General features: G+C 38.5%; 1 protein-coding gene across 1 annotated transcript; it reads left to right on the forward strand.

Moving 5' to 3' along the window:
- The first annotated feature begins 1,376 nt into the window (after positions 1-1,376).
- Positions 1,377-21,003, forward strand: oc (ocelliless). The gene is made up of 4 exons (XM_017182756.3): positions 1,377-1,903; positions 10,149-10,493; positions 12,541-12,695; positions 19,572-21,003. The coding sequence occupies exons 2-4, from the start codon at positions 10,313-10,315 to the stop codon at positions 20,880-20,882; spliced, it is 1,647 nt and encodes a 548-aa protein (XP_017038245.1). The 5' UTR covers positions 1,377-1,903; positions 10,149-10,312; the 3' UTR covers positions 20,883-21,003.
- The last annotated feature ends 6,641 nt before the right edge of the window (positions 21,004-27,644 follow it).

The following is a 27,644-nucleotide window of genomic DNA, read 5'->3' on the forward strand; positions in this document are numbered from 1 at the left end:
GAAAAATCCATAAAATATTTGTGCAACATTTTCGCTCGCCCGTTATAGCGGTGAGTGCGAGCGAAAAAGCGAGCAAAACAACTGTCGTCAGCTATTTCAAATTGTCATAAAAATTTGATAAGGGTTTTTCCGACCTCCCCCTTTACGTTTTTCTCTGCGTCAGCTATAAAACAGAAAAATATAAAAATAAAAAATAAAATAATGCAAAAAGTTTGGGAAAATAAATTAACTGAATTGGTTGTTGGTCGCTTTGGCTACAAGCACACTTGCGGATCTATGTACATGCGAATATCATTTACAGTTAAGCTGCTAGATGTAATTCACTCTTAGGGATATTTGGAAAATATTCCCATACCGGGAACCTACGAATTCTAAGCTTGCAAATAATGAATCTCTGAAATCTAAGAAACTTTGAAATATGTTGCAATTATTTTTATTCTCTTTTATAAAATTTTGATTAATTTGATTATCCCCATTCATATACCTTTATTTTCTTGAAATCAAACCCTAGCGTGGCAAGTACCTTGGCTCTTGTTTTGCGTAAATGATTTTTGAACAATGGGGCCGCCCATTGCGCCGACAGAGAGGGGGCGTTCTGTGTGAGTGAGTGGCTCCTGCCTCTCCCTCACACCACACCGTTGCTTGCTGTGCTGTGTTTGTGTGAGAGTGTGAGTGTGCATGACAATTTTGCGTCGACGGTGAAGAAGCAGAAGAAATACGTAGGGTCCAGCGTTTCGCTCTTATCTTTCGCTGTTAGCTAACAAATTTCTGCGTTGTTTTCGCTGCCTTGTCGTTTTCATTAAAATTTCATTGCTGCGAAGGTACTTTTTATGTCTTATTATTATTATTTTTTCTTATTTATTTTCCTTCGTTTTTTTGTGTTGGTACCAACAACGATGTTGAACTGTATTTTTGTTGTTGTTTTTTTCTTTTTTGGGGTGTGGTTCCACACTCAAACGAACACGCACACAGCGAGCAGCAACAACACAGAGGTAAATACAGCTGCCCGACCAGGGGGTTGTCTCGCTCTCGCCCAGCACACAAGCCCGTAGGCCAGAGCGAGATGTCCTGTGCCAAGGCCCATCCAGCACGCCGCCAGGGCAGCCCAGGCAGCGCAACGCAGACCTGTGTGTGTGTGTATGGTTGTCTCGCTCTCTCTGGGCAACTGGAATTGGGCCGCAGACCGTCAGCCATTGCTAAAAGCAGCGCTCTCTGTCGCTCGCGCTCTCCCACCCGGGCCAAGTGAACCGGTAGTTGTTGTTTTTTTTGCGGGTACTGGTCGGGCGACTTTTGCTCTGCCGCTCCGGCTCTGCTGCTCGCTGCGCTGCTGCCTCGTTCAGTTGCTTTCTGGCAGTTCGATTTCGAATTTCAACGTGTTGTCGTCGATTGTTCGTCCGCTCCGTTCGTTCGTTCGATCGCTCTCTCCCAGTCAGTTTTCGCCGCGTTCGCCGCAGCAGCAACAACACAGATACACTCGCCGTCGCCACCACGCCACGCCAGTATAAAAAAAAACAAACAAACAAAAAGCATAACACACATAAAAACATAACATAACGAAAAACAAAAGAGTTGAGAGGAAACAAACCGAGGAGTATCGAAGCGAAGAGATATATCCATGCATATATCTCGGATATATCCAAGTGCCAGTGCCCGAGAATCTGTTTTTTTATGGTGTTGCCAGTGCCAAAACAAAGTCCAATCCAAACAATAAACATCGCATAAAAACAAAAACACGCAAACGAAACCCCCTTTGGAATACCGTATACCGTATTAAGATATAGAGTCTGGATCCCGATTTTGATCTGTGCATCTTGATCCCTAAAACAAGTTGCCATTTGGAATATAACTAAACGACGACGACGACGCCGCTTTTGCTTCTAGTTTTGTTTGTGTTTTTTTTTCGGTGAGTGCGATATCAATATCGATCGGTAAAAACCCCATATCGGTAAAATCATATATCTATCCGATCTCTCACGGATTTGCGGATTATGATACTTGGATTTGTCGACGGGGGCGGCAATTGATAGATTTAAGCAGGTTGATTTCCAAGGGATAACTGGGTTTCATTTGGGATTTACCTGACTTTGTGTGTCTTAATCTTATTTTGATTTCATCTTGATATCGTTTTTTGATCATAAAAATGTTAATTTAAAACTGAAGGAGTTTGTAAAACATAAAGACAAGACAAAGACAAAGTTTAAGGTTAATACTTTCCCTTCTAGAACTTGACTTCCTGTTATATTTTCAATATTTTAATATTCTTTTTTACTGTATTTCAAAGAATTCCTAATTTGATAATGTAAACTTAAATTCTAAATCGGGAATATATCAATACATGAATTCTTTTTGAGTCAGGTAGAGGTATATCCTTTCATCTCCATTTTAACAGACACTTAAAACCTAGTTCATCCACTATGTACTTGGTATTGAAAAACTTTGTTTCTAAAGTACTAGGTAATCTTATGGACTAAATAACGTTCCCTTTGGCATAATAAGTAAACCCATAGCCACATTTAGGATGTTTTTTGACCCAAATCTTGCTCTTTATTAGTCTTTAAAGAAGTCAAGATCATTTTAAATGCTTTACCTTTATATTTTTCAAAATTCTATATATTTCCTAACAAAACCTGTTCAGATTAAATATGTTCATGTTAAATATTTAGTAAACTTTTCTTGAATTTACTTTTGTCTAAACAATACTTTCTATAGACTTTTTCTTAGAGAAACCTAACAAAATTAATATTTACTATATTGTAACCCATATTTCAACCAAACCCAGCTTGGTTTTAGATCAGGAAACTCTGAAATTCTTCCGCTGACTAATGTTTCACAAAATGTGAGAAAATGCCCGACCGCAGACCCAATATTCGTTATGATTTTCATAATTTTAATGGGCATATTAAGGCCGCCCTCCTTAATTAGGCAAAACATTCGTTCGGATGCGAGAAATGTGATTGGGAAAAAGGCTAGGGCAAGGCAAGGCGTTGACGAAGAAACCCTAAAGTCTAATTTTAGACATTTTTTTAAAGATACAATAGAGCAGAGCCGACGGACCCAACGTCTTCGACCCGTTCAGGTCGCATTATTCACACATATTCCCCCACATTTCTTGGCCCCGGCACACGGAATCATCGTCTAATTTCAAAGCGGCGGCTATAAATTATAATATCTGAATAAAACGTTGACTTCTCGCCGCTGCCGCTGCGGCTGCTACTTCGTTGTTCTGTATTATTATTATTATTATTGATTTGCATACGGTTATTAATATGCAAGTCGATTTTTCTCTCCCAATTCTCGCGCTTGAGTTTGATTTTGATTTCGATTTCGATTTCGAGAGTGGTTTTTTGAGGAGGGATCTCTAGACTGGAGACTGGAGACTGGAACGCGCGCCCACGCAGAGCCTAGATCCCGCCATGGCTCAGTGCCTCCTCAATGGCCCAATGTCTCAATGCCAATTCATTCATTCACAACATCCGCCCAGCACTCAAGTTCGGGTCGGGTTAGGGCTTATGTTTGTGAATTGAAAGTCGCCAAGATTGCTACGCGACACATTTGATACCTTATCGCGCCCATATCCCCCCAGCGAATGAGTGAATTTTGCTCTAGGCTGCACTGTGAGAAAATATGAATGGTATTCGAATATACAAAGTACTTAACGGGGTATAAGAGAGGTGATTTTAAGCTCATTGCATTCAGTTTTCTGTATCAAAATAATAATAAATTGTTTGTATTAAAAATAAAAACTCTATAAACTTGGGTACTTCTTTTAAATTATTAATAATATTTCGAGGAATTAACTTATGTACTTAATTAATAATTGTTTTCCAATATAAAATATTTAAAGTAAACGTCATTTTATGTATTTAAACCAGTTAAAGTCTTTAATCAACCCATTTCCAAGCTTCAACCTTAGCTTAATAATATTATTATAAATAGCTTTACAAGTTCCTCTTGCAATAATCGTATAGAAACCCCTAGGAATTTCTCTCTCTGTGAAACGGTTACCATTGTTCCGCTTCCCTAGCACGCCCCAATCTTTTTGGATTTGGTGTACCTTCGACTACGTCTTTAACTCTGACTCCCACACAGTCGATATATAGATAAAACCGTACCTGGGAGATCGTGTCTTGCCTTTTTTTCTCTCTCTCTTATTTTTTTGTCGTCATCTTTTGTCAATCTTTGGCGGCGGCGGCGTCGCCTCGCCCTAAGTGAGGTTTCATTTCATTCCATTTCGTTTGATTTTATTTCTTAGATTTATTTTGTTTTGTGTGTGTGTGTTTTTTTTCTTTCCTCCCAATTATTTGTATTATTAATTTTTATCTCTCTTCACTCTTTGCTCATTACGCGATGTTGTTGCTTCTCAAATTTCGTTGACAAAGCCATTTAAATAGAAATCACTCAGACGACGGAGGTAGAGGTACTTTTTTTTATATATATCTATATTTTTTTTACTATTTCTTGCTGGTTCCATTTCCAGTTTCGACTTATCAAGATCACATTGACAATGCGTCAAATATAATACGTTTTTCTAGCCCTCGTTGTTGGTGTTGTTGTTGTTGTTGTTGGTGTAGCTCTTTACTCTATTAGTCTATTATTGATTTATTTTTTGGTCCACTCTGTCCATGATGCAATCATTTGTACAATCAAAACAACAACCGCAACAAGCAATTCATTCAATATTTTTTTATCGAATACATTTCTGGCTACTTTTTGTTGCTGCTGTTGTAGGTTTCATTGTTGAATTGTTGTAGTTGGAATTGGAATTGGAATTGTGGGAAGAGGCAGAAAATTACGTAAAGCCAGAGACTTTTGTTGAATTGAAAACAGTTTTTATGGAAATTTATTTGTGAATGAAAGGAGACCTAGGAAAGTTATTTAAACTGCAAAGGGAACTTCATTCTAAAAATGTGGAGCAGAAAATTTACCTGTAACCGAGTTATAACCGAGTGATTATATTAATCTTAAATACCACAGCTTAAACTATTAGCTATTTGTAATATTTATTGCTTTTCCCAACGTTTCTTCTCTCTAAATATGATGTATTATATGTATTATTTCTCGTTTTACAGCTTAACCCTAGCCAATCGCTAATTGTTGACTTAATGGGAAACCAATTATAAAACCGCATAAGCAATTTTTTATGCAATTCATTTGCTTTACATTTACATTTCATGTTTTTTCGGTGAAAATAAGCCAAAAAGAAGACTCTTCTTTTGCTCTATTCTATTTTTTTTAAGTTTAGAACTATTTATACCCGGGATTAGGCTTAATCTATAGGCCATGGCTTAGTTTGATTAGGCAATCTGCCTCGTATCTGCTAATTACACCAACTGCTGCTCAAGTGTCAATTTGATTAGGTAAATAATAAATAATGTGCGGCCGGCGATAAGCGAATCTACGTAAAACTAATTAAAAAAACTTGTCGCCAGTGGCCACAAACAGTTAGACTTGCCTGATTTCTAGGCCATATACATATATATATATATAAATAGAGACATATATATATGCAGGAGGCACTTTTTAATGCGTCTTAAACTTGTCAAATCTTCACACTTTTTCAATTATTTGGCACGTTGCTTAATTAAACTTCAGCCAACGTCAACGTCAAAGTCAGAGTAGTCAGTAGTCAGTAGTCAGTAGTCAGTAGCTGGAATCCACATCAACAGCCTCATCACAGTTCGTAATCATAATCATAATCGCGATCCTCGCTAGCGGCAAGGCTGCATTTTCACCAAAGCTAAACCCGAGATGGCCACGGCTAAAATAAATAAATATAATTTTATGCGAAAACTGCAAATTTAAATGTCAAAATGCATTTGCGTAGAAATGGCTCTTCGAGCTAGCCAGTCAAAAGTCTCTCTCTTATAGCTGGGTAACTGGTAACAGCCACAACCTGGCCCAAACGATACGATACCAGTTTTCGGTGGGACGGGACGTGACTGCTGCTCTTCTCGTTCTTTGTTGCGTTTATTAAGTTGCATTACTTATATTTTTTTTTGCCCCCTCGAGGAGCTCCGACGCAGACGCAGACGTAGACAGACGGCGGAGCTTATTATGCCCGGGCCAGCTCGGACCGGGAGGGACTAGTTCCAAGCCATAGACCCATAGACCGCATCCACATATTCCAGTAGCCGCGGCTCAATGTAAATGAGCCTGAGAAATGCATTTCGGTTTCTGTTTCTGTTTCTTTCCTGCTCTCCGGCTGCCATGGCGCGTTAACCATGCTCAAGTGTGAAGTGTACACTGGCCAGCAAGGCAAGGGAAATTATGAAAAATACTAGATATAGTTGGGTTAGGAGAGGAAGGTCCTAAAAAGGTGAGGTTTTTTTGAAAGATACAAGGTCTTTGCAATTTTTTCTTTCTGAATTTTATAAAAGGGTTTGATTTTCAACAAAAGCTAAAATAATATTAGAAAAGTGGCTTAAAATTCAATTTAAAACTCTAAATGTAATTTAATTTTTAAACAAGGAAATCATTATATTTTATGTATTTTATATACCCGACGGCGAAAAGTTAATGAAAAGTATCTGGAAATATATATTTATGGTAATATTTGGGATTAAACCTAAAAGCCCTTGTAAAGGCTGTAAATGAGATAAAATATCTTATAGATTAGATAATCTTAGCTTAAAGAGATACAAAATCTTAGATATTAGATATATCTTAGCTAAAAAAGATACAATATCTTAAAGATTAGATCTATCTTAGCTTAAAAAAGATACAATATCTAATAATATAATTCTTTTTAAATTTGTAGTTACAAGCTTTAACATTTTAAATATTTTTGGAAGGTGTTTAGTGTGGGAAAAAACGATAGGAATTAAAGTAAATAATAAAATAAATAATAAAATATATAATTTTTACCCAAAACTTGGGTAATAATCCCCACAAAACCCAACTCCTAAGATACTATCCAACTACTGGGTAAAAAAAAGATACAATATCTTATAGATAAGATCTATCTTAGCCAAAAAAATACGATATTTTATACTTATTTAACCCAAAATACATCTGTGACACTTCTAGTTAGATTTCTAAGTGTTTTAGAATGTGTTTATTGAGGAAAAAACTGTAGCAATTAAAATCTATAGTTTTTGCTACCCGAAACTTGGGTGATGAACCTCACCGAACCCAATTCCAAGCTCCTTAGCTTGTAGTATACCCTTGCTGAACAGTGTGGAAAATGTGCAATGTGCCCGGCCAAATTAGGTTGTTATGGCGAGCTGGCCAAGGCATTTAATAGCTCTGACTAGCCACTAGTAGCAGCACCAGAAAGAGAGATAGACTGACGGGCTAGCCAGCGCTCCTGACAGCTGCACACGGCACATCGGCTGACTGACTGACTAACTTAAATATAGATACGATTATTAGTCAGAGCCAAAAGCCAGAAAAATATTATGCAAAGTTGGACCATTAATCATGGGAAATAAAGACGGTGAGGTTCGTTGGTTTGGGGAATAGCTTCCCATGGCCCAAATGAACAGTAGCCAAGTGGCAGTTCGGTTCGATTTCTTTTCTCGACTTTCCCAGGGACTTTGCTTGCCATCGACATCGACATCATCAGCGAACCAAAACACTTGGATATAGTATACACACATGTGCGGGCTCGACGGTAGCTGTAGCTGCTCTTCTTGTGGTAGCTTCTTCAATTCGTGGCTGGGATATCTCTGCTTTGTGGCCTTTATTTTGTTTTCCTCCGGCTGTTTACCCAACAAATATTATTTTGACCGTAATTACGCGAGTGCAAACGAATTGATATGTGTGTTGTTTGAAGTAAGGCGGAAATTGGTATCGAAACCGAGAGTGAAAATCAAACCAGAATTGGTCAAATCAGACGAAATATATATATATCCGAGAGATCTACTCCAAAAATCGTACGTGATATGTGGCCAGCGTAAATGATTTTGTTTCGCCTCGTTTCGGCTTTCGGAACTCTTTTTGAAAATAAAATAAAAGGAAAAAAAAAAACAGCGGGGTTCTCTTTATATTTTGTTTTTATTTTTTATGTTGCCTTTTTTGCCATTTACCATGATTTTTCATAATCAGCGAGGGAGGAGGCATAAATGTCTAGAAAATCACGTAGAGCTCTCTTCTTCACTTCGAAAATGTGTCACACACTCCTCGGTTTTTGACAGATGTTGAGAGTTTCTAGGGGTTATTGTCAATTCTTTTTATGGGTTAAAGGGGAAGGATAGAAGTATAATTAGTAGGTATAATAAATACATTAAATTATTTAATATTAATTAGAAATGAAACTACTTTGCTAAGGTATTTTCTGCAATTTTTATAATATTAAATTCCAGAGTTTTTGTGGAACTGAAAAAAGAGTTGGGAATTATAGTAGTTTTTAGAAGTTGATTATTTTTTTAAAGGCTTAGCTTGAAAATTTCTTTTAAAATGTGTTTTTATATATTTTTTTTACTCTCTTTTCTTTAAATTAATTAATATTTTTTCTTATAACCTAACCAAACTTAAATAGTTAATTCTTTTAAAAATGATCTAGCCTTAATTATCTTGCTTTTTCCTACTTTAAGATCTTCCAAAGATAACCAAATCTCTTCTTACCTTATATATCTCTTAAACAATCAAATACTGAAACCCTTTTGATTGTAATTAATCAACTTTTAAGCTTAACTCTCAAGGCCAACTATCAATTACAGCTTTAGTTCTGATCAGCTTCTGTTTAGTTGGAAGAAGAGAGAGCACGGAGCAACTGAACCCTCCCCGAAAATCGGAATCGGAATCGGAATCAGAGTCCTTGCTTTATCCCTCGGAATTGAAGCCAGATGTGTTATTAATTTGCGTGTGCGCGTGAGCATGTAATTTGGGATGGCAAGAGACTCGGATTGGGTTCCCGATGCTGGGTCTCGGTTACGGTTACGGTTACGGTCACCTCACTCACCTCTCTCTCTCTCTCTCTCTCTCTCTCTCTCTCTTTTGGGAGTGCATTGAGCCATGAAAACGACATGACAAAACAAAACAAATTTTACATACCCCGAGAGGACACCGAGAGGACCCCGATAGAGGGTCCCTGATGATGATGATGACAAATAAGTAGTTCGGGTCTTTCCAGGTTTCCGTGTTCAATTTCAAAACAATGCGAGGTGTCGGTGTTCGTGCTAATACCGCAATTGCCATTGGCCTCTTAACCTCCCAACAAATTTCTCCTTTCTCCGATTCTCTCCCTCTCTTTTTGTCTCTCTCTCTACTGTCTCTGTCTCTTCTTTGGCGATATTTTGGCTAATTTATTTTTCGCACGAAATGGCATAGAAACCGAGTTATGTCCCAAAAGAAAATTTAATCCAGCCTGTAGCCTATGGCCTCTGTCTCCGTCTCTGTCTGGGCTTAATCTTAATTCCCATTGTCCTGGATCAGGTCCCTATCGGTGTGTATGTGTGTGCCCGTTTTTAGTAAGTGTCTGAAATAATCCTGCGGCTAAGCGCAGATCAAAGATCTTTAAACCGCAAGATAAGCCCGAACCGAGTCTCTTTGGTCTTCGGTCTTCGGTTCGGGGATCGCCTCGGGTTGTCCTCGGGTCGCATCTTGGAGGTTATTTTTGGGCGGTTGGGTAATCTTCCCGAGCGTCGGCCCAGATTAGAAGTTTTTACATCACCACCAGCCTTGGGATTAAGCCGCAGGAGAGAGAGAGAGAGAGAGAGAGAGAGAGTAGAGTGTCTGTGTGGGCGATATACAAGTCCATGGGCCTTATAAGTCCACGTTCTTGTCAGTCCCGGTCTTAGAGTGTAATTGGAACTCGTGGCAAGAGCTTAGCCCACACAACAAACAGCCAGTTATCTGGGTTTAGAGCGTGAATTTCACAGATAATTGACGAGTTTGTAACTGTAATTATCAACCGAATATCAGTAGTTTTTAAGGCGATAAATCTTTATTAGCATTTTGACTTTAAATGGGATTTTTCAAAGGATCAAAAGCGACGAATTTGTGGAGTTATATAATTATATTATTAAATGTAGAGAACAATAATAAACCTTAAACATATTATAATTCTATATAAATCTTGTGATAAACCTTAATAAATTATATTAAAGTATATTAAAATCTCCTTGTACCTGCCACTTTAGTTAAGATTCTTGTAGATACTTTCATTTTATATACAAATTAACCTCTCCTAAACCTCCTTTTCACAGATACAATCATCAACAACAGCGAATACCAGCAGGGATCTCATAGCATATCCTTGAGCTAGAGCTAGGCACTAGCAATCATCCTTGGGGATAATACAGATTTATTCGGAATACCGGCGGCGCTAAGACACAGCTTCACCGTGGCGCTGCATTCCACCGAGGCCCTGATGGCGGCGGGCTTCCTCAAGTCGGGGGATCTGGGCCCCCATCCGCACAGCTACGGCGGTCCACATCCGCACCATTCGGTGCCCCATGGACCACTCCCGCCCGGCATGCCGATGCCCTCGCTGGGTCCCTTCGGCCTCCCCCATGGACTGGAGGCCGTTGGGTTCTCCCAAGGTATGTGGGGTAAATATCGCATCGACAATTTTGGTATATCGAAAAAATAACAAGAAATACGTAAGCAAAATAGATCTAGATCAAATGTGCTGAAGGTTATTCAACATTTACAGCATGAAATTTAAATGTAAACCCAAAGAAAATACGTTTCAGGCAAGGTTTAGTATAGTTTTTCCCTAAGATCCCAACTCAAGACCTTTTTGGCTTAATTAAGTGATCAAGTTTTGAGTGTATGTTAGTTTCCACTGTACACCCGGTGGCTTCCTCTTCGTTTTGCTGCCTTTCAATGTCAGTTCGCATCGATATTGCATCATTATCAGTTAAATTGTCAAAATGAATAATGAGCTTCGGTCCGACTTTATCTTTCAGTTTTGTTTTCTTTATTTTTGAGCTTTGCTTGGCTTCGGTTCCAGTTTTGCGCTTTGCTCGGTGACGCTGCAAATGACAAACAAAACCTCACAAAAAAAAAAATATCACTAAAAAAGAGCAACAAAAAACCAACTACAAAATCACAACAACAAAATATATATATGTATATATATTGGCTACAAAATGCCAACAAAAGACTGGGCCCAAAGCAGCCCAAAAAAAGCATAAAACTAAGGTAAAACGAAAACAACTTCAGACTCGTCGTAATCAATTTTTTAAATATATTTTCTTTACCATTTTAACTAAAATTTAAACTTATTTAATTTTAATAAGTTATAAAACATAAATATTTATTTAAAGTCGGTAAAAATTATATTTAATTAAATTAAAAAAAGAAAAACAACTTCAGTCTCGTCGTAATCAATTTTTTAATTATTATTTCTATAAGTTTTTAACTTAAATTCCGACTGATTAATTATTTTTAGTAAGTTATAAAACATAAATATTTATTTATTAGTTAATTAAATGTAATCAATTTTAATCCATTTTTTAGATATTTTTTCTTTACCATTTTAACTAAAATTTAAATGAAAAACATTTTATTAAGTTATAAAACACAAATATTTATTTGAAAAAATATATTTTATTAAATTTGAGGGTTTCTTTGACTAATTTAAAATTATCCTTGAAAGAAACCAACAAAAACCTTCCTGGAAACCTTATAAATAAGCCATAAAAAATAAAAACAAATTGCTTAAAGCCATAAAAAAATATATAAAAAAGAAAAAAGGTCAGGCCAGAGACACCTTTTTTTCAGTTTGCTAATTAAACTCCACGCTCGCAGAGACAACAAATGGCAATTAATTGATTTTGGCTATATAATCTATAGATTTATATAGAAATCAGCCAAGAGTTGGCAACCATTTTGAAAGCGAAAACGAAACCGAAACCGAAACCCAAAAGCGGCAGCTGCAACTTGCCCAAGCGAAGTGAACTGAACTGAAGTGAAGTTTTTTATTCAATTTATAAATTCATGACCAAAATGACTAACTCATTAATTTTTGATAGGGCCAGGCACAGAAAGGGGAGGGGGGGCGAGTACACGTACGAGTATTTGGGACAGGCCACGACGCGGAGTGGGACGTATTCGTATTTTTTTTCCCTGAGAGGGATGATGGCAAAGCAAACAATGCGGCGGCTTAGTACGCAGCACACACACTCACAGAGTAACAAAAGATATATATACAAGGATATATATATATATATATATATGTGTGTGTGTATATAGCACACGGCTTATGTACTGGACAGAAAAGGGAGTCGAGTTTTTGGGGCGGCTGCTGATGCTGCTGCTGCTGCACGGGGGTTGGTTGCCGTTTTCCTTTTTTCTCTTAGGGGTTGGCCTGTCGCATTTTTCGGGGGTTGCTACCACCACACACACATATACACAAAGGACACTCACACACACACACACTCGCACACAAATAACGGTTATGCGGGCAAAGAAATATTACTGGGAAAAGTCAGATCTCGCGCATACACGGCGTATACTTAATTTGGAATCTCTTGTAACCTTCAGCACATTCGGTCAGGCACTTGCCTCTCTCTAGGCAACCTTAAACTAATATATTTCTTTTCTTTTATTTCTTTTTTTTATTATTTCTTTTAAATATTATCAAATATTTAGGTGTAAACACAAGAAAACAGCGTCGCGAACGCACCACATTCACACGCGCCCAGCTGGACGTTTTGGAGGCACTCTTTGGCAAGACACGTTACCCGGACATCTTTATGCGCGAAGAAGTGGCCCTCAAGATCAATCTGCCCGAATCCAGAGTACAGGTGAGCTCAAAAAATAATATATATAATTCTATAAGAATAAATTAAGCCAAGCAAACCTCAATTATCGTTCTTTCGTTAACCCTTTCAAAGACTTATGTACCTTTGATTTTTTGACTCTGAAAGTCTCACTTCCGCACATGTGAGCTTTTTTTGTTAATTCAAAGACCCAGTTTGGTTTAATTAGACGAAATGCTTTATATCAAAATCCATAAAACAAACAAATTACAAGGAACAGATTGTGCCGGGTGGATACTGGTGATGATGATGATATAGTAGTACTCCATGGCACATATGGAGCGAACAGATTTGATGACTTCTAATGCAAATAGACGCCCCTGCTCCCATTTCCCATTTCCCATTTTCCCGTTCCCAAATCCCTTGTATTTGCTCAAAGTATTTGCGGGGTATGACAAGTCACCCCTCCGGGACAAGGACGAAGAACGAAGGACGAGCTAGGAAATGGAAGCGTAACTGGAGTTTGCTCAAGGCATTAGTCGAGCATAATTTGCGCTAATTTTTAGCGTCCACCAGATGAGCTCACGATGACAGCAAATTGTGCAACTCAATCAAGGGATATACACAGATTCCGATCAGGATCGTACCTTACCTTTGCTGTATGTGTGTTTGTTTAGGTGACCCTCTCGCTCTTTGGGCCTAAACAAACAAGTTTGCTTAGCGCCGCTAGGGCCTGAAAAACTGCCAAATGGCCCAAAAACGATCGAGGTTGCTTCCGGTTTGATGATGATGATGCTGGAAAAACTGTCATCTCTTTGGTAATTTCTTGGGAAAACACAGCCGCAGCAACAATCGATCGTTTGAGCCCGGGAACTGCAATGTAAACACACAGAAAGAAAAACAAACATTATTGGCAACTGCATTTGTCATTGATCTATCGATTTGTTAGCTTTGCTTTTGCCCTTGCTTTCGGGCCCCTTTTGTCCATGTAATTTAAGGACGTGACATTGCAGGGCCAAAATCAGTTGCTTGTGTAGCCAAAAGGCCAAAGAAGCACCAAAAACTGACAACAATTTAAGGTCTTAATCAGGGAATTGTAAATATTTAACAGGATATCTGTAAATGTGATTAGGAGACACTAAAAATAACTTTTAGAAGAAAATAGGTGAGTAGTTGGGGACAGTAAAAAGCGAAGAAGCATTTAAGAATCGTAAGAAGAAACTTGCTTTAACGAAACCCTAAAAACTAGGCATACTTTTCAACAAAATATATACCATATATATCACAAAAAATAACTGGGTTTTTTTTACAGAAACATGTTACAGAAAAACCAAACAAGTAGTTGGCAAAAAACTTGCTTTAAATGGCGTAGAAAATGCAGTAACAAGCTTGTAGGGAATTCAGCCTAAAAAAAAGCAGCAATGAGGGAAAACCTTTAAAGAAAACAGGCCAGGCCAGGCCAGGCAGTGAACCGAGAAACCAACTGCAGTTACAAACATTAAAGAACAGGAAAGCTGAGGAAAAGCGACCAAGGAAGCCCCTGCAGTGGTCGGTGAAAAACGACACGTTTGGGTTTGGGAAGCAAAAGCAGAAATGAAGAAAAGCAGAAGCAAAAGCAGCAGAGTGCTGCAGCAAGGACATCCTGCACATGTCCCATGAATTGACTTCTTTCTACCCCCACCCCGCCCCGAGATGGTTTCCCTATTCAAAAGTTACGTTCTTAACACAATCGATTCGAGTAATGCACACCGAGAGGAACAGGATGGTTAGTGGACGAGACAGGACAGGACAGGACAGGACAGGGAATTGACATTTGTATAGATTTTCCACATGTCTCAATTCTCTCTTTCTCTTTGTATATTCTCTGTTGTCCCTACCAACTACTGAAATGTCTCTATTTGAAATGTGTTTTTTAGGGCCTAGACAAGGTGAAAATGTACACTGGTTAGCAGTGGTAATAAAAAAGAAAGCTTATTAAAACTTTTTAAGAAAAATTAAGCAAACGCTTAAAAATATTTGTAAACCTTAATTAAATTTAATTTTAATCTTAACCAAATTAAAGTCACAGACTCCACCTATTTGACCCACTGTGCCTGTGCTGCCTGACTTTTCGAGTGACGCAACATGTCAATGCACACCTCCTATTAAAAACCTACACACCCACAACGCATCAGATTACACAGCAATGAAAACTAGCAGGAAAACCGTACAAGACCCCAAGCAAAAAATACGACAAAAAAAAAGAGAAGAAAACGAGGGAAAAACACGAATCGTTTGCATGCTACCAAAGGCGTCTGGCTTTTGGTTTTCGTTTTGGCTTTCGTCTCGCAGATCGGGGGATATACCGTGTTCCGTGTTACGTTCCGTGTTTTGGGATTCCAAAAGAAGCCAAGCAACTCAATTAGCCAGAGAAAAGAGGAAAAACTAGACCTGTGACGTGGTTATTAAGTTGGGAAAAACTATAAATAGATATTATAAATATATCAAGTCAAAGTTTGTTGTAAAAACCGTTTTGTAAATGCTAAATGTATTAAGACAGGCATAGACCACCTCCGAAGGATCTTGCCCAGCTGCCTCTCCTCGCAGCAGGATCCCCATTGAAAGGTCACCACATAAATAATGATTAAACTCCAAAAAGGGTGAGGGAGAGCGAGGAGTGTGAGGAAATCAGAAGCTGAATCAGAATCCCCGCTACGAAATCGGAGTCATAATCAGTTCAGCCCGTGTCCCGGGGCTTTTGGCCTGGTAAATATTAATTGAATGATAGGCATCTTTATGGCCCAGTAGCAGTCGAGATCAGATCCCGGGGTGGCTCTCCTTGGCCTCCTTGGCCTCCTTGCCCCAACTCCCTGCCGTATTCACAGCTAAGTGAGAGGGCGTTGATTGCAACCAATACAAATAACGTAATAATTTTACGCAGCTTATCTGCACCAGAACAGAGCAAACATTTACGCCCAAATGTTTTCATTCGACGTCCAAATCCGAATTCGTAGCCAGAGGCAGGAGGGTTGCACCAGGGACGACGGCTGCCATCGCTTGGCACAGTCATAAATCACTGAGGGGGGAAACCAGTAGAGGCGGTATTGAATCCAGTAGAACCATTGCAGGCAGCATCCCTTCCGAGTCTTGGCATCCTTAATAACTAAGAGCCAAAACCAAATGCACTGCAGGAAATTTAAGGAAGCACATCTAATATTTTTAAAAATATATTTTAATTTTATTTAGTTTTTTATAAAATTTTAAAAAATATATTTACGTGCTTTCTAAGCTTACCTTTTACTATATAATTGTCAGATATCATAGAATCCATCATAGGATCTTGTATGTATACATTTTTTATGGTGTAGCTGGCTTTCCACCCATTTTCCCCTTAACCCTACCAGTTCGCCTTCCCTCCCATTGTCACCTCATGGATTCAGGACAGAATTCAGGATATTTTCACCTCTCTTTCAGCTGTTCTTCGTCGGGGGTTGTACGCGGTCCAGGCAGAGAAAGAGAGACAGAGAGAGAGAGAGAGACAGGCCAGACAGAGAGGGAGTGAGAGGGCACCTAAACTTAGCCAACTCTTTTTCTATACGTTTTCCATTTTCCCCCCTTTCTGAATATTCCTTTTTTGTTGCAAAAGGATTTGTCTGCAGCAGAAAAAAAAAGAAAAAAAAAAAACACACAGAAGAGAAGAAAGGAGGCGAAAGGGAGAGTGAGAAATATGGGTGCGCAGAAGGGAAAACTTTGCTCACGCACAGCTGTTTTATAAAATTAATTTTCCCATTGCGGATTAACAATTTCCACTCTTTTCCAGGCCACCTTTCTTTCGTTCCTTCCCTCTCTTTCCCCCCGTGAAGCACAATATATAGTATATATATATATATATTTACATGTGTATAGGCTTAGACAGAGATGGAGCAATGTGCAGGATTTATGCATAATATTCAATTTGTTAATGCAACCGCTGATGCAGCAGTTAAGAGCGATATATATCCGTGCATATATGGGCTTATATTCTTAGGCAAGGAGTTAAAAGTCACTCAGTCACTTGTTTTATGAAAAAAAAGGCTGAAGTTAATACAAATTTTGGTTTATTTTAGAGCGAAAATAAATATTTTTTTTAATTTTTGATAGTAAATATATGTTAATTTTAATTTTTAAAGCAAATAAATACCTATGAAATATTCTTTACATTGCATAAAAGGCTAAGATGAAGCAAAACACTCAGAAACCGCATATAAACATAAACAATATATACATATAAAAATATTTTAAAATATTTAAGGAATATATAACTTATTTTAAAACATATTTTACTCATTAATAAATTTAATAATAATTAAAAGCAACATTGAAAACAGTAAAGGAAATTAACAAAACATTTAAAGAAATTCAAATTGAGTAGCTTCTTTTTTTAAATTACATTTTTAAATTTAAAAATAAAAATTTTATTAAAAAAATATTAAAACAAAATATCTAAAATATTGAAAAATGTTAAACAATTTTTCTAAGCTTATTAAATTTGTTGTGTGTCCCTTAAAAATATTTTAAAATTATGTACAACATTTCTCTAATCTTCAATTTAACTTAGCTAACTCCTACTTTTTGATTTTAAAATTTAAGGCCAATAAAAGTGTGGGAAATCTTTGGAAAAGCTTTGGATTTCCCACCTAAAATTGCCTGGGCAATTTCCCTCAAGTGTGTTTGCTCTCTAGTCAAGTGTCTATCGCTCTCACTTACTTAATGCTTTTCCCGCTCGTCCTCCTCCTCGTCGTGGTCCTCCTGTTTGTTTATTTTCCTCCATGGAGGTGTGGGCGTGAAAGTGGGCGTGTGCCGATGGCCGGCGGCTGCAATTTTCCCACATCAATTAGTTTGCCGGGCCGAGCAATGAATAAATTATGCGGGGAGCAAGGCTAGAGGGTTGGTATGTACAGGATATACGCAGGATATACGACGACGACGACGACAAGTGCAAAAAGTCACGCGCCTGTGGAGGGCGAGAGAGGAAAAGTTACATCAACAGCCGGCGGCGGCCAGAAAAATTGACTCGATTATATTGTCACACAGAATCACGCCCCAAACCACCCACTCGTCCTGTTCGTTTTTTTTTTTGGGAAAACGCATCCCTTTCCGAATCGAAGACGAGAAGACAACAATAAACAGCCCATAAAGCGGCACACTCGAGCGCAAGGAATTCACTTAGCCTTGTTTGTTATGCTTAAGGGGCTGCAAACAATCCGCTAAGTGCCAGTTCAGTCGCCTTGGCTTCATTTTATTAGGTGGCTGTTTCAATAGGAAATTATATAGAATTTTAGCATTAAGTTGGGGTATGTTTAATAATTTTTAGTAATTTCTTTTAGGGGAATTTCAGAGGGAATAATTGAATACCAAATAATAAAAAGTAGCATTTTCTTAATATTTTTAAAAATATCAGCATATATGTAGTTAAGATTGTTAAAAAGCTTTTAATATATAGTAAAATATTGAACTTTACCTTTTATTCATAAAAAAGTAAGCGTTTCTAAAGCTTTAATTTCAATACTTTTACACTCTGGCAACTCTGGTCAAGGTTAATAGAAAGCTTATAGGTTTTTGCAATAGGTTTTTACATAAAACAAATATTTTCGACGTTTTTAGTATATACAAATGAAGTTTCCCTTTTAAATAAAATATTAAAAAAAAATTCCACACAATTTTCCATAAATCTTAGACCAAAAATCATTCTTTCGTAAGGTTTTGTTGAGAAAAAGTATCACATTATGTTTGAAAATCTAAATTTCCATTTTCCATTTCAATTTTGTTCGCACCAAACCCAGTATTTCAAGTGTTACCAACTCAATACTTTAACGTTCTGGCAACGCTGGCCAAAAACCAAATCAAAGCAGTGCTCGCCCAAAGCCGAAACCGAACCCGAAACCGAATCAAAAACCGAACCCAAACTCAAACCGATTGCATGGCAAATGTTATTTCAGTGATTTGTTGCTTTTGGGGTTGCTGTTGGTGTTGCTTGCTAATGGCTTGTGCTTTGGTAAACAGTTGAATTTATTACCAACCACCCACTCTGCCCCCAAGGCTTGTGCCCCTTTTCGAAGTTAACACTTGCCACGCGGCTGTGGCTGCGGCCACTCGAGCATTTCATTGCCGTTTTCTGTGACTGGGAGAAAACCTTTTCGAAAATGTTTTTTCTGGGGGGCGGGGCGGTGGCTGGCGAGCATACCCCTCAAACAGAAAAAAAAGAGCATTAAACAAGGCGTATCAAATTTCATTATTTGTCAGCACAAGCAACCACCGTAGCGCGCCCCTTTTGAAAATTCAATTTCAATTTTCAATTCAATTTTGCATTCGTAAATCTCCTTTTGTGATTTGACTTTGGGCCCCCGCTGTCGCCGCCCCTGCCCTGATTTGCTTTACTTTGATTCCGTTTAATGAACTGAGCTCGCAAATTGCATAATAATACTGATAACGTTGTAATATTTGTATATATTTTTTTGCAAATTTTAGCAGAAATTTAGACAAGCGACTAGATTTCGTGTGCCTCTAATGAACTTCAAAGGAAACGCTGGGGTGTTCTTGTGGGGTGTGGGATGTGGGGGGGGGAAAACTTCAAAGCATTTTAAATTGTTCCGTTTTTTATTTGTTACCGTCTGCGATTTTACTTACCTTATATTCCGATTGCCACGGCGGCAGCTTTAGAATGTTGTAAGAGACATGATCTGCTTGAATAGCCACACAATTTGTGGCAAGGAAGACGACGGGGCTCTGATTGATTTCATTTATGTGTTTTGGGGGCTAAAAGTAGGTCTACCAGCTGGTTTTTTACATACTAAATACATTTTTTGGGGTTGGAAGAGCTTAAAAACTTACAGTTTAAGCTTAATTTAAGCCCTATTTGAATTAGAATCTCCCACTGACCTCTTCCGCTTCGCTTTCTTGCAGGTATGGTTCAAAAACCGGCGCGCCAAGTGCCGACAGCAGCTCCAGCAGCAGCAGCAGTCCAACAGCCTGAGCAGCTCGAAGAACTCCAGCGGCTCCAGCGGCAACAACGGCGGCAGCTGCAGTAGTTCATCCAACAGCCGCAGCAACAACAATGGCTCCCAGAGCGGTTCCGGCAACAGCAAGTCGGGCCAGAAGCAGAGCCACGCCCAGTCACAGTCCAGCCAGGGCCAGAGCGGCAGCGGTGGCGTAGGAGCAGGCGGTTCTTCCAGCGGCAGCAGCAACTCGGCGGCGGCGGCAGCGGCGGCTAATGCAGCGGCAGCGGCAGCAACCCAATCGCTCAAATCGCATCACAACTCTTTCCTGAGCGCCGCAGCAGCGGCGGCGGCCAACAGCAGCGGGAATGGCGGAGGCGGAGGTGGAGGAGGTGGTGGCGGCAATGGTGGATCCACGCCCAACAGCAGCAGCAGCAGCAGCGGCGGCGGTGGCGGAGGAGGAGCAGGAAGTCACCTGTCAGCAGCAGCAGCGGCGGCCGCTTTGAATGTAACGGCGGCACACCAGAACTCCTCGCCACTGCTGCCCACGCCGGCCACGTCAGTGAGTCCGGTAAGCATTGTCTGCAAGAAGGAGCATCTCTCCGGCGGCTATGGCGGCGGCTCAGGTGTCGGCGGCAGCTCCGGCTCCTCGGGCGTGGGCGTTGGTGGCCTCAATTTGGGCGGCGTTGGTGTTGGCGTCGGTGTGGGCGGTGTGGGTGTGTCACAGGATCTGCTGCGTTCCCCATACGATCAGCTGAAGGATGCCGGCGGCGATATTGGAGCCGGTGGAGTGCATCATCATCACAGCATCTACGGCTCAGCGGCGGGCGGCAGCAATCCCCGGCTGCTCCAGCCCGGTGGCAACATAACGCCCATGGATAGCAGCAGCAGCATTACAACACCATCGCCACCGATTACCCCCATGTCGCCACAATCGGCGGCCGCAGCGGCGCATGCCGCCCAGTCGGCCCAGTCCGCCCACCATTCGGCCGCCCATTCGGCGGCCTATATGTCCAACCACGATTCGTACAACTTCTGGCACAACCAGTACCAGCAGTATCCGAACAACTATGCCCAGGCGCCCAGCTACTACTCCCAGATGGAGTACTTTAGCAACCAGAATCAGGTCAACTACAACATGGGCCATTCGGGCTATACGGCCTCCAACTTTGGCCTGTCGCCGTCGCCGTCCTTTACTGGGACCGTATCTGCGCAGGCCTTCTCCCAAAACAGCCTGGACTACATGTCGCCGCAGGATAAGTACGCGAACATGGTGTAGAATCTACTCCTGCAGTACTGCGGCGGCAGCACCACCAATACCAATACCAATTCGGGGGGCAGCGGAGGCGATAGCTCGCCGCTGCTGGAGCAGCAACATCATCATCAGCAGCAGCAGCAACAGCAGCAGCAACAGCCGCAGCAACAGCAGCAGCAGCATCAGCATTTGCATCAGCAGCAGCATCATCATCTGCAGCTACAGGAGGATCATCATCAGCAGCTGGATCATAACTTTGGTTAGAGATGGTTGAGCTTAGATGCTTCTGCGAATACATATCCAGATCCCAGCCAGGACTACCCCCGAAACCAGATCAAGATATATACACAGCCCTGGGTTTCTCTGTGTGACAAGGTCTCCTTCTATAAGCATATATCCTTTATTTTAGTTTTTCTATATCTTTTTCTCTTTCTTTTCCTATAAAGATATATAAAAAAGAGAATCAAAAAGACATTTAATTGTGTAAAAAATATATATAAAAAACTTGGAAGGTAAGCCACCGAAATGGGATTCCCAGGAAGAACCAGGGCTGCTAGTTTTATATTCTTTTTTTTATATTTTTTTTTTATTGTGTAGTTAACAAGAATATCTTTTTTTTTCATACACATAATTATATATATATATATATATATACAAAATAAACTTAGTAAAGCATGTATAAAAAAAGGAGCAAAAATCGAACTAAAAATCAAGTTAATCGATAACGTAAATCGATAACATAGGTATTATAGAGATCTAGCTTAAGCCGCCAGGATCAACGAAGTAAATGAGTGATAAAATAATAAAAAAAAAAAACTAAAAACAAAAAACAAAACAAAGAAATACAAGTTTGTTTTGTTTTGTAAAAAAAAACAACAGAAAGAGGGAGAAGTAAATGCATAAATGGCGTTAAATTAAGTAAGAAAAAAGAGGTTTGGGTAGAGGGAGAAATTTTTAAATGCAATATGTAGACCATGCCATGGTACAGGGGGGTATATATAGAGGTTTATTCCCACAAGAAATCACAAGAAGGTTACAACAGAGCTGAACCAAAGCAACCGGGGGGGTTGGGGCCAGCTCTCAGCATATCATAAAAGCTAAAACTTAATTCCAATTTCCAAGTTCTTTAAACTAAAAAAAAACATAACATTACAATTAATGAAAATCAAAGGAAAATCAAGAAAAAAAAAGAAGTTTCAAGTTCAAATCATCATTTTGTCGTCTTAAAAAAACAAAAACAAGAATATTTATACATAACAAAAGGGAATATATATATATAGAGAAAGAAAACCAACCCAAATCAGCTAAAAACGAATTAACATTTCAGACTTTAAAAGCATATAATGAAAGAGAGGAAAAGCGAAAAGGGAAAGTCAAAGGATTTAGCATTTAAGCGAAAAACTCGAAATTATAAACTTCACACTTGATCAATGCTATATATATATATATATATATATATATAGGAAATTTTATTGCAAATAAAACCACACAAGCCACAATCCAAAAGCGAAACAAAATACAGCAAATTCATATTTATATATAATAGTTTAAAAGTAATTTTTAAAAAATGTACAAAAAGCGAAAAAAAAACACACATGGAAAATTCTTGGTAAATATATACATATATATATATATATATACATACAACATATATCCCATATGTGTGAGTGTAAATGTCTTTCATAAAAAGTATGCTAAAAAAAATATATATATATATAAATAACAAACTTTTGTAATATTTAAAATCACAAAATGAATGAAAAAACAGACAAAACAGAAAGTTAGTTCAATGGCGCGAGTTCTTCTGGCATTTTTTGTTTAGTTTTAATTTCAATTTAATTGTAATTTAAGCTTAACAATTTGTTTAAAAAACACATGACAACACACTCAACGACACACTCTCACACGCATGTAAGGAGGAATTTAAGAATATTTAGCATATAATTCACTAAAATTAAGAACATTTTTTTTCCGCGGGTTAAATATTAAGCGAAAGAGAATGGAAACAAAGAAGAACGCGATGAATGACGGCATAAGGAAGGGTGCATAAATATGGGAGGCGATAAACAAAATTAGTTATTAATATTTAAGAATCGGATCTATATAGTGTATAGAGACATGTACTCGTTCATACACACACACACATGCAGCATATATGACTATATATGTGTATGTATGCTCCCTATATATATATACATATATATATATATATATATTATATATAATTATATGCTAACGTTTAAGCAAACTGGTTAATTCTTTTTTTTTTTTTAATTATAAAACCGAAAGAAAAACTAAAATAATTGTAAAAAGTTCACAAAAATATGATCAGATGAATAATATATATAAAAAACAAAAAAAAAACAAGGTTGTTTTGTTATTCTAGATTTTGCAGGGAAAATTTGGGTTCTGGAGGTTGTTTATTGTTTTACAAAAAGGAAAATTTGGTTTTATAACCTTACAGGATATTCAAATTCAAGTCTGAAGCTTGCAATGCATGTTTATTCTTGATCAGCATCAACAGGCGAGTCGTTCTAGACATGCCCTAAAGAACGCAAATTTTTGTAGTTTTTTAAAAATTTTATACGGGGTTAAATTGATAAAAAATTACCAAAACAAAGAGAAATTAGAATGGAATAAAACCTTAAAAATTTACAAAAAAAATATTATTATTTTAAAAGAGACCAAATTCAGTAGGCAAATTTATTTGCCTTATGAAAACTAAAACTAATGTGTAATGATAGAATTTTATAATTTAAATCTTTTCCAAAAATCATCAAACAAAAATTTCAACATTTTATTTTTTAATTTTTTAGCATTTGTTTAATTTTTGTAGATGTAGATTTAAAAGCCTAAACTGTTTCTCTTATTTCATTAAAAAATTCTCGCTTCAAAATCAAACACTTTAGCTGAATTCCGAGTAAAACCAAAACTTGTAATATTTTTTTGTTTCCCCACTTCTCTCATTTGGCCTGCACACCTGACCTGCAAAGGATGAATAACTCCCTGGATTTCTCCTTTTTTTTTTTTTTTTGGAATTTTGGATTGGCAAACAAAACGAGAAGTTGGTCTTTCGTTGGGTCGACGGCTACCAGAACATTCCTGTGGCGGCCTATAATCGCTCTCCGATTTCGGATTTTCGCTGTGCGTCGTCGTTCCGGTGTTTGTTTGCGCATTCATTGGCATCCGTGGGGCACGCGTCCGCCTTTTTTGCCTTCTGGATTTCAGGCAGTGGATGTTTTTTATTATTATTATTTTCTTCGTTTTTTTTCCAGCGGCTTCTGAGGAAACTTGCTGTGATCCCAACAGAGAGAGGAGCCCTGCTCTGGGCCCCGTCAGCGCCTCGATAACAATGGTCGAGGGGCAGAAAAGGCACTCCAAAAAGCTCTTGCCATTCCCATTCCCATTTCAGCTTCTATTCCGAAGCAGGGCGAGGCAGCCATCATCATCATAAACCATTAATTCAGCTCATAAAACTTGCCACGCCCCGGAGCAGGACTACCGCGAGAGAGATATGGCTCTGGTTCTTGGAGCAAAACTCAGTTCAGACATATTTTAGGGCGTGCTTTAGTTTAGTTGTAATAAAAATGGGGACTAAATATAGCATTTTTAGCTATATAAAACTATAAAAACGAGTAAAATGTACAATTTCATTGAAAGAAAGAGGAAAGCAATCATTTTAATTAGTAAATACTTTGATTTTCTAAAATATTTGCAAGAAATACACGTTGACCTTATGCCTCAATGTTGGTTATACATTTTGGTAGAAAATTAGTATCCAAATTAATTTTTAAATATATTCTATTAAATACCATATTTATTTTAAGTCCTCAAGTGGCATTGCCTTCCAAATAACTCAATTGTAAGCTCTTCCTGATTGCCGGCAGCCGCTTTTCTTATTTTCTATTAATTATGCTAATGAAAATGCTGGGAAATTCATTTGCCATTTGCGGCTAATTGTCGCACCAGCCAACCGGCATCCGGCACGTGCTACGGCTCAATCAGATTTCGTATCCGGGAGTCAGCTATCTCTCAGATACATCGATTCCCAAACTTCTCAAATGGCCCCAGCTCGATTTTTTTTTTTCGCTTGCCTCTCGCTTGTTATCTGGCAAAACACGCGACCCATTTCCATTTCCATTACGATTTCCCTTACAGTTTTCAGCAGAGAACCCGGGGACCAGAGAGAACCCCGTGCTATCCAACTTTATCGGCAGTCGTCGTCGTCGTCGTCGTCATCAATGGGCGCGTGTTGCTTATAGAATTACCAACTAATTCGGTATTTATGAGGCTTCGTCGAGTGCATTTTGCGGGTCTAGGAATCGCTTGGGCTTTCGCCTCTGCAGGTTGTGGACTCCTGGGGGGGCAGGCAGAAGCCAGCAAATTGAGATGCTACTACCCCCGGCGGCGGCAAATTGTTTTTAATCTTCCGTTGCGCCTTTTACCGGCGCGTAACCCCAACCTACAGGGGAAGAAGAGTGCCCGGAAAGTACGCGGAGCATCTACGCTGCTGATGGAATGAAAATACAAATGGGGGGAAAAAATGGTAACTGAAAAGCGCCAATGAAAAGGGAAAATGAAAACGAATGAAATTAAATGAAAATGAAAATGAAAATGGGAGCCCAGTCAGAGAGTTTTACCCAATTTTGCACAAGGCACGCGGGTTTCTCATTATTTTCTGCACTTTTAGATACTGAGATACATAGATACAGAGATATTTTTATTCTAAGATACATAGATACTGAGATATTCTTATTCTGAGATACTGAGATATTTTTATTTTGAGATACATAGATACTGATATACTTCTTTTCTGAGATACTTAGATACAGAGATATTTTTATTCTGAGATACATAAATACAGAGATATTCTTATTCTGAGATACATAGATACATTTTGAGATACATAGATACAGAGATATTTTTATTCTGAGACACTGAGATATTTTTATTTTGAGATACATAGATACTAAGATACTTTTATTCCGAGATACTGAGATATTATTTTTCTGAGATACATAGTTACTAAGATACTTTTTTTTCTGAGATACATAGATACAGAGATATTTTTATTCTGAGATACAAAGATACCGAGATATTTTTATTTTGAGATACAAAGATACTGAGATACCGATATACATACTTACAAACTGAGATTCATAGGTACTGAGCTACTGAGATATTGAGATGCTAAGATACTGATATAATGATTTACATAGAGACAGAGATACATAGATACTTGGATACCTCGCCCGAAAAACTGCCAATTATTTTTAAGATAAGTATCTGCGTATCTGACACTGCCACGAGTTGGCGAGGCAGCTCTACAGATAATATCTAGAGCGAGAACAAAGGCAGAGATGTTATGGCTGTATTATTCTACAAAGAAATTCAAGGCTTTTAATTGGAGGAAATATAAACCATGAGACCTACATTTGTTTATTACTATCAAGTACCATTTTTAGTGTATATTTACTATAAAAACTATGCTTTAACATTTATACTTTAATCATAAATATATAAAATACGATTTGCAGATATTTTCTAAAATATTTCTACCTCCAAACCGCAGCCTCTTTGTTGATGTTTGGCCGCCTGTCGGCGGTTGATTTGACTGAAGGACACGTGACCTGTCCTGCTGTCCTGATCCCATACAAAGTCCTTTGAAAGCAGGAGACTGGCGAGAGACTAGAAGAGCCTGGGCAGAACCGATCCCGATACCAATCGAAGCAACCGCCCGCCAATGTTTTCATCTTTCACGCTGGGCGGCGGTGGCTTGGCTGCCTTTTTGGCATTTCATTTTATTTATCAACTTAATTTTTCGGCTTGGCTTCTCGACTAATGGAGGGAGAGAGGAAGCCTGAGGTCCTGACAACCAGCAGCCACTGTCCTTGCAGTGAGAGAAAGACCCTAGTAAGTTGTGGCAATAATTTGGAAAATTTCCAATAAATCTCATAAATCTATTTGTAAGTATAATTTATATTATTAGATTTTTTAAAGTAGAAAATACACTTAAAAAAAGCTCAGACTTTAAATGGAATATTTTGTGGATAAAAAAATATATTTACAGTTTCTGGAAGAACATTTAGCGCTGGCTTTGCACTAGAATTTGCAGCTATAAATTTATAAGATATTAATATATTTATTTATATATTAAAAATATTAAATTATATATTTTCTTCAATATATCTCTTTTGTAATGTTTTCCATAATTTTTTCTAGCAGTGCAGCCACCCCATTTCACTCCTCGCAACTGCACTTGCCCGATAATGTGCGGCGTGTGTGTTTATTTTGATTCTTATCCCGTGACTCCCCCGTCTCCGTGTGAAAGCCGCCGGGGTGGAGAGCCGGAAAACCCCTGCTGGAAAAACGTCCTGGTTCTACTTGGCAGGTTGAACACGAACCCGGCTTCCGTCTCTTTGAAGTGCCCAGCCGATCGGCGGCAGAAACTTATGCTAATTAGTCGAAATTTCATAGGGGAAATCTTCCATTTTGGCACTTTTTGTCCCTGACTGGCACAACACTGATTAATTGAGCTGGAAACAAAAAGCTGGAGATGGAAAATTTCGCCAATACTATATAAAAATGGATGGACAAAAAGCACAATTAAGCTGCTAATTAATATGCGTCCAATGATGGGTTCTCTTTTAACGTTTTTGATGTTAACGGATCGTGGCCTGATCGAAGCCTGACAAATTGGCCAAAACCGAGTGAGAATTGTAAAAGGGGGTGAGGGGAGGGAGAAAGGGAATTTCTAGAAGTTTTAACAAATTAAATATATTTCAA

This window comes from Drosophila kikkawai, chromosome X, assembly GCF_030179895.1.
Source record: "Drosophila kikkawai strain 14028-0561.14 chromosome X, DkikHiC1v2, whole genome shotgun sequence".
In the NCBI taxonomy this organism is placed as follows: domain Eukaryota; kingdom Metazoa; phylum Arthropoda; class Insecta; order Diptera; family Drosophilidae; genus Drosophila; species Drosophila kikkawai.

Coding starts and splice junctions, on each gene's coding strand:
- oc (XM_017182756.3), top strand. CDS start 10,313: ATGGCGGCGGGCTTCCTCAAGTCGGGGGATCTGGGCCCCCATCCGCAC. Junction 10,494..12,540: donor GTTCTCCCAAGGTATGTGGG/GTAAATATCGCA, acceptor TCAAATATTTAG/GTGTAAACACAAGAAAACAG. Junction 12,696..19,571: donor TGCCCGAATCCAGAGTACAG/GTGAGCTCAAAA, acceptor GCTTTCTTGCAG/GTATGGTTCAAAAACCGGCG.